Source organism: Desmodus rotundus, chromosome 13 (assembly GCF_022682495.2).
Source record: "Desmodus rotundus isolate HL8 chromosome 13, HLdesRot8A.1, whole genome shotgun sequence".
Classification (NCBI taxonomy): domain Eukaryota; kingdom Metazoa; phylum Chordata; class Mammalia; order Chiroptera; family Phyllostomidae; genus Desmodus; species Desmodus rotundus.
Genome location: NC_071399.1, coordinates 17226265 through 17239304, shown reverse-complemented (window position 1 = coordinate 17239304; position 13040 = coordinate 17226265). Strand labels below are relative to the sequence as shown.

General features: G+C 36.7%; 1 protein-coding gene across 6 annotated transcripts in view; it reads right to left on the bottom strand.

Moving 5' to 3' along the window:
• WRN (WRN RecQ like helicase) overlaps positions 1-13040 on the bottom strand; it is a 124076-nt gene that overhangs the window by 47198 nt on the left and 63838 nt on the right. For all 6 annotated transcript variants that reach the window (XM_053916345.1, XM_024562607.4, XM_071220180.1 and 3 more), the window contains 3 exons: positions 12840-12946; positions 6122-6309; positions 2484-2658 (listed from right to left, as the gene is read on the bottom strand). In XM_053916345.1, the coding sequence (XP_053772320.1) occupies positions 2484-2658; positions 6122-6309; positions 12840-12946 (470 nt within the window). The remainder of the gene's footprint in view (positions 1-2483; positions 2659-6121; positions 6310-12839; positions 12947-13040) is intronic.

Genomic DNA, 13040 nt, shown 5'->3' with positions numbered 1-13040 from the left:
TGTAGAGAACTTCTAAGATTTAACTGTCATAATATAATACTATTCTTAGATGAAACCAGCCTATTTTCTCAGATGTAAATAAAGATATTTTGTCACATAATTAATTCACAACTTCATTCCAGAAAGGAAAGGAATTCAAGCCATCTTGAAAAGGCAAATAAAATACAAAAGGACATAAAACTAAAAAGATTAAAAGTAAAAATGAATGATCATAGACTAAAAATGCAAATCTACAGCCAAAAGTAGTTAGATTTGGTTATGAATAATCAGGAAGAAAAAATGTTTTTCTAAAATTATAAAATGGAAACTGCTAACATTCTAAGAATCACTCTACCCAAGACATTAACAGCCGGAAGGTGAGCCAGGAAGAGGTGCTATACTTCCAGGCTCGTAGTAAAGTATAAAACAACTATAAAAAGACAGGAGTGTGAACATCTAGAATTCTGTGCACATATGCATTCAGTAGGCACGCAATAAATGCGCAATGGCAAGTAATCAATACCAAGAGCACCAGACCATTCTATACACATATGAGGAAATGTCTTTCCATCATCTTGAGAAGGTATCTCAGAACCCTCGATTCATGTGTGAAGCTTTAGAATCATTTATAATGGCAAAGACGGAGTACACTGGTCAGCTGTCAAGACATCAGAAACCCTGATGTCAGCCTAGGGTGACACAATCAATACTAATCTATTAATTTTCATAATGTGGATAAAAATTTGTGGCATCCTGCCATAAAAAGGAAGAATGTAACAGCACAAACACACATGTACCCTTCTAGATATTAGGTATAATCAGTGATCACTGTGAGGTTTTTAAAGCCATTATTTCAAAGTAATGCTTCATGAAGCTGTGTACTGGCAGGAAGCCCAGATGTATCCAACAAGTCTCCCATCGCAACATATTATAGATAAAGTTTATACTCTCTCGTGTCTCTCAGGAGATGTTTCTACCTAAATGAATAATTAGTAATGAAGCATAATTGATGAAATCATTGGTCAGCTAATGGTTCAAACACAGATAGTTAAGATTCAGTAAGCAGCAGCTAATACATTTTATCTGATCATTTTCAAGCTCCTGAGATAAGAAAATAAAAATATAAGCATTTAAGCATGTGTGTAAAATCTCTATTCTAGGCAGCTGTAATAGCTGTTTGTATCTCTGAAGAGGAGGAAAGAGAGTAGATGTTTTCAGGCAGCTGTGCATTACAGCATGACCATGTGTTATGGATTTTATAGACAGTGCATGCAAACCAGCCCGGAGCTATCTTGTTTCAACAACGTTGCTCCGGGTGGTTAACAACTACATGTAGTCGGGAGGGCTGCAGAGAGAGGAAACGGATGATCTAATGCAGAGAAAAATGCTAAGCAGAAGTTCATCTCAGCTTGAGAGGAGGACGGGTCCACAGTGGGCTTATAGTGACAGCGTGTGGATATGATGGTCACAGTGTGAAGCTGTGAATTTAAACCTACTAATGTGGCTTGAATTCAAATCTTCCCCAATGTTCCGCATGAACACCCATGGAACCAGGGTTCCAATCATCACAAATTGAAGTTAGTACATAACTTCAATCACTACAACTTCGTTTCTTCAGTTTTTCTCCTTCAAATCAAACCTACTTAGTGCTGCCAGTCTCCTGTTTCCATAACACTATCATCTTGCTCAAAAACACAGAACAGGCTGTCACAATGGCTTTCTAACTCCACACTGTGGAGCTCTGGGGGATTGTAAGATAAGACATCCACAGGAACGGTCTTAGAGATAAAGACGTTCTTGGACCTCTTTCTCCCCCACATCAACTTCAAAAGAATTATTCTACTTTTACCTGTCTTACCGATTCGATAAAAATTAATTTAAATGAAAAATTATAAGACTAAAGTAGCCTGGACAAGCTAGAGGCACATCACACCAATTCCAGCCTGCCTTTTTGTAAGTGTTAAGGCTCTCTATAAGCTGGCCAGCCAACCCACAACCTTCCTCTGGGTCTGTAACAGTTCCTCCCTGCCTTCATGCCTTTACTCTAAACCATTCCTCCTCCACATTCCCTCTCTCTCTGACCACTGCAAACTACTCACAACTTCCTGCACTCTCATATCACAGTGCTTTGCACATGCTAATCCTTCTTCCTGGAATTCTATAGACAATTCCTTGACCCTCTTCACCTTCTGGCCTTGCACACTTGACAAACTTCTACGCACTTGCTCAGACTCCACTCAAACTGCTTTTTCCTGGGTAGACCATCCCTTTACACAACTGACAGAAACAGCTAACATTCCCTTGTCTGTGCACCTAAGCATTATGTACAGGCTGCTATTTATACTAGTCTGTAAGAGTTTCTTCACAAAGCTATCTCCCACATTATACTATGATTCCCTTTACTAGAATTGTTTTATGCTCGGATACAAAGAAGGTATTTAATAAAGATTTGGTCAATAAATAGAGAAATATCTGTTTCCACTATGGGGATGATCGATCTTCACCTGAATTTCATCTCTCATGAAGCTATGATGAACCTCTTTCCTTGAATTAATGTCCATGCCTGCATGGTATGCTCCACAGGCTAAATTCAGTTTCCTAAGTTCAGCTGTAACTTGTTCCGTCATTTTTCTGGAGGGACAATAGATGATAGTTGGACCTTCAAATTCCCAAGTAGAACTAAAGAAAAAGAACATAAGAACAAACATATACATATATTTGCCTTATTTTAATTTATCTTATTTCACTTTCCCTTTAAAATGTTTTAATTCCATTTTAATTGAAGTTTAAATTTAAAATTTTCTTTTAGTAAAAGACCTAAAGGAGAAAGCCTACAGAATACAAAGATATATTCACGTAAAAATCTAAAACATGATGGCAAGTCAAATGCGGAAATGAATTATGTTAAACTCCAAACACTTTTGAGTTAGTTTTTGTTTAAATTAAATTTAAAACCAGAGACAAGTTTATTTATTTAAGCAGAAGCTGTGATAAAAACTTAGAAATTATTAGAAATGCAGTTTCCATACTTTTAGAAATACAAAGCACTGGTTTAACAATTAGTCTTCATTTACATAAGGTAAGTAAATATTTACACAGGAAAATAAATAAAATTTATATTATATTATTCTTATTCCCTTTTATGATCATAAAATTGAGTTTCTATATGTTTACAGATAAAGCAAAAACTTTCTTGTAATATTTAAAGGTCACTTTTATAGTTCAAAGTAGTAATCTTAAGACTATGATTGTTACAGAAAACATCTATTAGAAAGTCTGTTTTAGAAACCTGTGCTTATTTATTAAAAGTGTAAATGATGGTTTCCATGGACCTTATTTAATTCTGTAATATATTCATTTCCATAAATACATTCATTTATACTGATTTAATGAATATAAAAAATGTACTATTTTAGATTTCAGAAAAGTTATTTAATTTCTAATACATTTGCCCTTTGATACAACTTCAAGTTTAGTAACCTATTTTAAAATATACTTACACATTGGCTAAAAGATACATATGCACAAATATTCACAGCACAACTATAATAGTGAAAAATAATCTAAACGTTCATCATTATATACATTCAACTATAAAATACTAAGCAAACATTAAAAAATTAAAGTTACATAAAACCTTTAAGAAGGACTATGGCAAAGTCTTAAAAACATAAATCAAGGGGGAAAATTAGTAACTGAAATGAGTCTTACTAATAATCTACTCAAAGCAATTTTTAATAGTGACCAAATGGGTTCCCATATTGAAAATTCACAGTAGGTAACTTCATGGAGCAAGAGAAAATACAAATTATTTTTTAATGTACAAAAATTTTACTTAAAAAAATGTTTAAGGAAAAAAATTGTTCACCAAAATGTGGATATTGTAATACCCTATACACTAATATCCTAATTTAAAATAAAAAAAAACAGCTTATAAAAATATAGCAAAGATACTTTAAATAAAAGGAAAAAACTTCAGCAAAAAATGGATCCACTATGAAGCTTCTTCTGTATAAACTTAATATAATGAAAACTAGGTGCATATCAGCACAGTACAGGCACAGAACAATTTATAAAAGATGAATGACAAAGTACCAACAGTACTTATAACTGAGGAATGGGATGGGAAGAGTGAAGTATTTTTCCATTTATATGTACCTACATTGTTCAAATTAATACCAAGACTATATCACTTTTTATATTTTTTAACAAGTAGAAAATACATTAAAATTTGAACTTAAATAGCAGAAAAATCAGGAGTAAAACATTCTATTACAAAAGGATTCACTGCTTTGCCCAGTAGTTTACTAAAGACTGTTATTCCGGCACAACAACTCTCCGAGGGGAGAAAGTCCGCCTTCCTCTCACCGTTGCATTAGACTGGAGAGAGAGGCTCGTCTGTCTAATTTGGGTCTATCAGGAACACAGAACACAAGGAAGATCAGAGTTCAAGAAACGTGTTACCCCCGTGGCAAAAAATGTGAACACTGATTTTAAAAATAGCAGAATTAAATGAAGGAAAGAAAATGGAAAGGAAAAGCAATACTCTGACATCGAATTCCCCTCATTGCATTGCTCATTAGGAGGAAAATTTCTTTCTATTTGCCTATGATCTACAGAAAGCTTGGACTCTCGATGGCTCCCTGCTACCATGATCCTTCTTGGAGGACTGAAAATCAGTGCAAAATCTTTCCTGATTTGCTTTCAGAAAAACCACAGTCACATTAAATGTCAAAATGTTGGATGGTCTTGAATGTTAGGCTAAGGAGTCTGGTTCAGTCCACAGGAAAGGGGGAGCCACCAGAAAGAACACCAAAATGTGGGAATGTGCTTTGGGATGACAAATCTGAAAACTGTACGTAGAACGCAACAAAGAACACTGAGGAGGAGGAAGGTCTGTTAGGAGAGATTATAATAATCTGGGGCAAAAAGTAATCAAGACTTCAATTAGCAGAATTAACATACAAGGCCATGAGAAGAAAACATACAAGATGCCAAAGGGGACAATGCTGTTAGAAAGACAGGATGTCACAATATCACAAAAAAAGAAGTAAACACTTTCAAAAAGGAAGCAGTGGCTAGAGGAGAGTGTCACAGAGATTGGGGGTAATATGGACTGAAAAGGATCAAAGGTTAGGGAAGGAGACAATGATCTGACTGAGGAGACTCTAGCCTGGATGAAACAGCCTTCCTCAGGAGAAGGCTTTCTGTTCAGAGAGGAAGGGAAGTGAAGTGGGAGTAACCACTTCAGAGAAATCACTAGGACAGCCAGACACTCAGACTGTGTTCATTATGCTCTTGTTTTATTCTGAATATAGAACAGTCATCCAGTAGCAAATCCTACATTTAATCCTAAAAGCCCCCAAGAGTTATTATGGGGTTTCCTTAACCCAGAGTGGATCTTCTTTTCAATCCTTTTCTGAAAAAGAAAACACTAATGATGTTCTTAAACTCTATTTGGCTAGATTTATGCTGTGTTTGTATTGGTAGAACAAAGATTACTTCCACGTATTCTGACCGAAAAACACATTTCATAACAAGAAAATTATAAGCTTTTCACTGAGCAGACAGATAAGGGAGTAAGGCTGAAAAGCTTCTAAGCATTCCTAATAAAATGCCTTCAAACAAAATAAACAGGAAACAGTACCAGTGACAGCGTCCTCAGCTATAAAATGGAAACAGCACGTAGGGTACTGCGCAGTTGTAAGGGTTGAACTAGATCGTTCGCATAAATGCCCGTGACAATACTGGGCACGTGATAAAGGCTCAAGAGTGTTTATTATTAAGATGACTTTGAAAAATTCCCTGATACTCAAGTTTTTCATACAATTAGGGAACTAGATAGAATTCAGATATGAGACTCATTTGATTCTGTGGTTTACGTGCCAGTTATTAAGAGTGTATGTCCTGTTCAAGCAACAGTACGGAGTGTAAAAATACTAAAGGAATACGTTTCCTCAAAATGGACTGTTCTCGGTCCCTGTCGATTATATAACACCACACTTGACTTTAAACAAAGCTAAATAGAATTTGATGTTAAATACACATTAGAAAGAAAGAGTAAAAATAAATAAATAAATATTTTTTTTTCTTTTAAAAAAGGAAACAGTTACCAAAACTTATCAACCCATGAAATCCTCACCTTGTTTTTTGGACAAGAAATTGCTTCAGATCCTGAAGAATGTATCCTGTTTTTCGTCCAACTTCTAAATACAAGTTTGGTCTATCAAAACCAGTACAGGTAATCTGAGGATTCTCCAAGTTTAGGCAACGTACAATGTCTTCCCGGATGGAGGAACTTGCAGTAGCAGTGAGAGCAACAACTGGAACCTGCATGAAGTACATCAATTTTTCAAAAAGGAGAGAGCACATTAATTCATAAAAATTCTACCGCCTTTTTAAAAATAAAAAGACTGCAAGACAATGACAGGAGAAAGTGTTAAAAATGCAATTTTCAAATTATTCTTTTTTTTAAGAAGAAAAAAACCTTCCTGCTTATGTGCTTCTCGGCCTCTGAATACATTTACTTGTTTTAAAATCAGGAATCATTTAAATAATATACTAAATCCATTAACTACTGGTCAAGATGGAGGCATAGGTAGATATGCTTTGCCTCCTCACTCAAAGATAAGGATCACAACTAACCTCAAAACAAAAAAAAGGCCAGAACTGCCAGAAAATCCAACTGTATGGAAGTCTGACAACTAAGAATTTAAAGAAGAAATATTCATCCAGGCAGGGAGGAGGGCTGGAGATGCGGAGCCAGGGAAGAGAGGACACAATGTGGCAGTGGCAAGGCAGCAGAAGCGGAGGTGGGCAGAACAGGCCCACCCACATTCACCTGTGGCAGATAAAAACCTGGAGGGACACCTGGGGAACAAGGAATCCCAGCCCCAGGCCAGACCACCTAGCCCAGGGTCCTAACACGGGGAAAATAAAGCTTCATAACTTCTGGCTGTAAAACCAGTGGTGGTTGGGGTGGTGCAAGAAACTGCCTGTCTCTCAGGAGAGTCCACTTAAAGGACCCATGCAGTCCTAGAACACACCCAAACCCACCCACTCTGGGATTCAGCACCAGGGCAGAACTAGAAGGGTGCCAGTCACATACAGGAAGTGGGGGAAGTGACCTGAAACAGGGCGAGAGCGGAGCAAGCAGCACCGTTCCCTCTCTGACCCCTGCCCCATATACAGTGCCCCACAAAGCAGCGAAGCAGGTTTCCCCACCTTGGCAAATAACTAAGGTTCCACCCCTTATAACACAATAGGTGTGCCAAGACAGGGAGTCAAAGCAGCTCTGCCTAATATACAAAAGCAAACAAACATAGGGAGGCTGCCAAATTAAGGAGACAATGAAATATGGCCTAAATGAAAGAACAGGTCAAAACTCCAGAAAAAGAACTAAGCAAAACAGAGATAGCAAACCTATCAGATGCAAAGTTCAAAACATTGGTGACAAGGATGCTCAGAGAACTCATTCAGTACGGCAAATGCATAAGGGAAGAAATGAAGGCTACACTATAAGTGTAATAAAGAAAAATCCACAGGGAACCAACAGTGAAGGGAAGGAAGCTGAAGTTTAAATCAATGATTTGGAACAGAAAGAAGAAATAAGCAGTCAACCAGTACAGAATGAAGAAACAAGAATTCAAAGAAACAAGGAGAGAATAAGAAGACTCTGGGACATCTCCAAACGTGCCAACACTGGAATCATATGGGTGCCAGAAGGTGAAGAGGAAGAGCAAGAAATTGAAAACTTATTTGAAAAAATAGTGAGAAAACTTCCCTAATTTGGTGAAGGAAACAGAAAGTCCAGGAAGCACAGAGTCTCAAACAAGTTGGACCCCAAGAAGGCCACACCAAGATTCATCATAATTAAAATGCCAAACGTTAAAGATAGAAACTTATTTTTTCAAAAATTTTTATTTATTTATTATTTTTAGGGAGAGGGGAAGAGGGGGAAAAAGAGAGGGAGAGAAACATCAATTGTGGTTGCCTCTTGCATGCCCCCTACCAGTGGTGGGGGGATCTGGCCTGCAACCCAGGCATGTGCCCTGACCCGGAATCAAACCAGTGACCTTTCGCTTTGCAGGATGACACCCAACCAACTGAGACACACCAGCCAGGGCGTGCTATGCCTTATTTTTTATGAATCTATAATTCACAAATTATAAACCCTTTCATTCACTGAAAATCTAACCATACAAAGCAATGAGGTTGGGTTTTTTTTGTTTTTTTTTTTTTTTTTTTTTTTTTGTCTCTGCTTAAATAATTGGTTTTTGGCTTCTCAGATCTAAAAGGAAAGCTCTCAATGTCCTGAATAACCTCTTTCCAGTTTTGCTAAGTTAATCATGCCATACTATAAATAAGAAAAATGCATAAAATGAAACATCTATTATTAACCGATTCCTTGAGCAACCTAGTCATGTTCTATTTTCAGGCTAGCAAAGACTTTTTGACTGGATTAGCAGCCAAAACAAGAGGCAAAGTATGTACCAGGAAATATATGAATGTGCAATCTTTCAGAAATGTGAAAGTAGGATAACAACACACATTCCAAAACACTAGATTTAACATTTTTGACCCTATTATCATAGGGAGTTATAATCAACTATGCTATTACTTCGTAATCAGGAAAAATGAACTAAGTCTTAAAGTTGTTCCTAAATCATTAGCTATTGCAATTCTAAGAATACCACTTAAAATATTCTTTTTTTTACCCACTACAAATACAGTAAACAATATCATCATAAAATAGCTCTTAGACATACTTCATCTACCTCAAAACTCAGTTAAGCAATTCTCTTGTATGTAAGTGAAAATTTATGTGCAATTTGTGGAAAAAGCACTTATACACTTTGAAAAACAATTTATTAAAAACTATAAACTACTTTTACAATCAATATTGCTTTACTGAAAAATTATCTCAAAGCTCATGTAAAAAGTATTAATCAAGTTTCACAGTAGGTTTTATTTTTTAAGATTTTATTTATTTATTTTTAGAGGGGGAGGGAGAAAAAGGGAGAGAAACATCAATATGTGGTTGCCTCTCGTGCGCCCTCCACTAGGGACCTGGCACACACCCAGGTGTGTGTCCTGACTGGGAATCAAACCAATGACCCCTTGCTTCATATGCCAGCACTCAATCCACTAAGCCACACCAGCCAGGGCTAGTGGTAGTTTTTTTAAATAGCAAAAAATGACCCTGTCTGCGTAGCTCAGTTGGTTAGAGCCTCATTCCCATACACCAAGGTTGCAGGTTCAATCCTAGTCAGGGCCCATCCGAGAATCAACCAATGAATGCATAAATAAGTGGAACAACAAATCAATGCTTCTCTCTCTCCATCTTCACTCTCTCTAAAGTCAATAAATAATTTTTTTTTAATTTTAAATGTATCAAAATCAATTTGACCAGGTTATTGGCATTTCTGCATTCTCTATCCTGAAATTTTGTGAAATTATTCAAGAATGATAACTCCCAAATTAACTTCATTGATTTATGGCTTACAATCAGACAGTTCTCTGAATTTAGAGAGTGCCTGTCTAACAACTTAAGAGATGAATAGGTCAATTTATTAAAAAGTTAGTTTCTCTAATCAAATATGAATATATTTGATATATGTATCAAATATAAGGCTAAAAATAAGAGAAGTTTAAATATTAAGCATTCTTAGGACATGCTCATTCCCACCCACATAACAACAAAGCATTTTCATCAATTTAAGTACTTTACGGAAACCATTTATAAGTACGGTAATAAAATACTTGCTGTTTAACTGCATATGCAGATAAAGAAAGAACTTTTCAGGATAAAAAAACTATAAGAAAAAAGGGTTTGGTTGGCTTCTAAGTAATACATACATGAGTGGATGGGCAATGCACTTCTGAAAATGAGAAAATATGCATGAAACATGATACCTCTTAAAGAAGTTAATAGAAAAATCAGGCAAAATAGCAGCACATTGGTGAAAAAACTCTGGCTGAGAATCAGTTGTCTGAGTTCAAATCCTGCCTTTGCCACTAACCAGATGTGAGATTTTGAGCTGCTTGTTTCAGTCTCTAACCTTTGGTTTCTGCATCTAAAAAATGGCTCAAAAACTAGCAACAATCTCATAAAGTTATTGTGAAGATCAAATGAGATGAAACACATTATGTGCTGAACATAACACATAGTACTCAGTAAGCATTCAAAAAGTTTCAGCTATTACTGTTACTGCAACAATTGCAAATACTATACCAACTCCATGGGCACTACTCCCAGATTTACCACTGACTTTGGCAGGGGCTAAATTCTCCTAGCCTCAGTTTTTTCATCAAAGTATGAGACAGACCCAGGCCAGTGTGGCTCAGTTGGGAGGAGCGTCATCCTGTAACTGAAAGGTTGCAGGTTTGATTCCCAGTCAGCGCACATACCTGGTTTGCAGGTTCAATCCCTGTGCCAGGCATGTACAGGAGGCAACCAATAGATGCTTCTATCTTCCATCAATGTTTCTCTCTCTCCCTTCCGCTCTCTCTAAAAAGCAATAAAAAATGTCCTTGGGTGAAGATAAAAATATATATGAGACAGAGAGTGCTACATGATGTTAGATACTCTTCTAATAAAAATTCCAACTTTGCCACCAGAAAATTCCTATTCAGGTGACATGCCAACAGTGAAAAAAATCACTATAAATTCAGTCTTTATGAATTCAGTCTTTTGTCTTCAACATTCTAAAAAGTCACAGTTAAGAATGTGGCTTCCTCAAATAGAAAATGGAACAATGTAATAGAATATATGAACTTTAGGAAACAATAGTTATTTAAATTCACTTTCACTTCAGAAATGATTAGAATCTTTTCTCTTAGAAGCATGTTGTGCTGTACGACACTTAAAATTTATAAACAACTAGGGTGAAGCTTAAAAATAACACAGAGGTTGCTTATGAGAAAGGTGACCGTGCATCCTAGTTTGCTGGGACAACTCCCAGGTTCTGCTGTCATCACGACACTATTAAGAGCTTGCACTCTTACATCATCAAAAGTGAACTGGTTTGGACGACAAATTCTACTGTCACCTACTGTCACCTATATCGATTTCTTAACTCATACAAACCTTATACTTGAAGCTGGCAAAAATTTGTTTCCTTGGTAATAAGTGTCAAGTACTGTTAAAACAAGTAATAAAATATAAATTAATCTAGGATTATAAATTTAGGAATGGCAGTCATATACTTCAATGGTGCAGAACCTACAGATTCAGAGAATTCTGCTTCTAAGTTTGGGTCATCTTGCTAATTCTAACTCTGTACTCCATAATACCAAGCTTCATTCATTCATTCATTCATTCACTCATTCCAATTAGGTATTGAGTGTGTACTATACACTGATCTTTGTGAAAGGACTGGGGAGAAAGTAACAAAAAGAACCAACATGTCTGATGGATCTCATAATTCCTCTTACTTAAATTTTATAGAATTTTGAGAATGACGTAAAACTCTGCCTGGCTTCTCTTTCTTGAGACTCACTTTATCTGGTTCTGTCCAAATTGGAATCTGAGTGCCAAACAGTTTAGTGATTCCTTTGCCATTTTTGCACCTGCTGAAACAATGTGGTGTGAAGCACTGCAGGTTCACACCAGTTGTCCATTGTAATAGCAGTGGGAGTGAGAACAGGGAGGAACAGACGAGTCTCACAACCACCAGGTGGCATTTCTCACCACTGAGCTAGTACCAAGGAACAGGAACAGAGAACTCAAAGGCAAAGGCAATGGCAGGACTGACTGGGGGGTGGGGAGAGGCAGGGGACAGGAACAGGGGGAAAAGGTGGGACAACTGTAACTGAACAAAAATAAAGAAACAATAATAAAAAGATAAAAAGGATTCATGAAAACACCAGGGAAAAAGATTTTCTCAGCCTCTGCTTGAAGAACATTCTGTACTAAATTGAACCATCCCAAGAAATGAAAAGGATCCAATGGAGTCCAAAGCCAGACATAATAAAAGACTTAATTGAACACTAAACACGGTTAAGAACTGCAAAGAATAGTCAAAACTCCTCTAACACAATCCTTCTAGAATCAAAGGCCTAAGGAAAGGATTACAGAGAGCAATCTTCCTAGTTTCCAAAGGCTTATTTTAAAACCATTCTAAATTAATGGAAAGCAGTCAAGGTACCTGAGCCTTGTGACTTTCACCAAACAAATATCTTCTTTTTCTATTATTATATGCACAATTAACAGAATTTATCTTTCTATATTATTTGTACTGTTCCATGTACTATTTATTGTTTGGTACTACTTTTTTTATTTTTACAGGTATGAATTTAAACTCCTTTACTGGACTATGAGCTACTTTGGTGCAGAAACTATGTTTTATGTTTCAAATTATTTGCTTTAGAAACTAGCAGTGTCCCACTGTAGCTACTGCCCAACTACTCAGCACGTGTGTGAAAGAGTTACTTCCTGATTCTCAGCTATCTCATCAAATTCATTTACTCATTTATAACCAATTGTTTATGGAGCACCGCTGTATACCAGGTTCTGTTCTAGACTTGATAAACCCAATCCATAAAAACTCCTCCCCACAAAGAATATTCTAGTGGGGACCCAAAGACGACAGACAAAATGAATGTTAGAGGCAAGGTTAATGTGAAACGTTTCATAAAATAGTGTTTCCGCAAAGACTGGAGAGAAGAGGGGATCATACCACGCGAACTGCCTGGGTGAAGAGTACTCGGGGGTAGGGAAGAGCAGGAACAAGCCCGAACACAGGAGCATGCTTGGCGTGTTTGAAAATACCAAGGAAAACAGGGTGGCTGGAAACTGGCAAATTGGGAGACAAATACTAGAGGATGAGGTCGAAGACACTGAACTTAGCAGAGCTTACCGACGGGAATGCTGCCTTTAAGGAGCCCAAACCCCTGAATGAATTTCTAAAGTCATGCCCCCACTCAGAAATACAGTGAGCCTCATCCACAGCAATCAGTGTGATACCTATAAAAAAGAAAAGAAATAAATGGGGAAAGTAAATTAAAGTTCAAAAACAAAGAATATCTTCCTCTAAATCAATTATCACCTTCTTCACTTA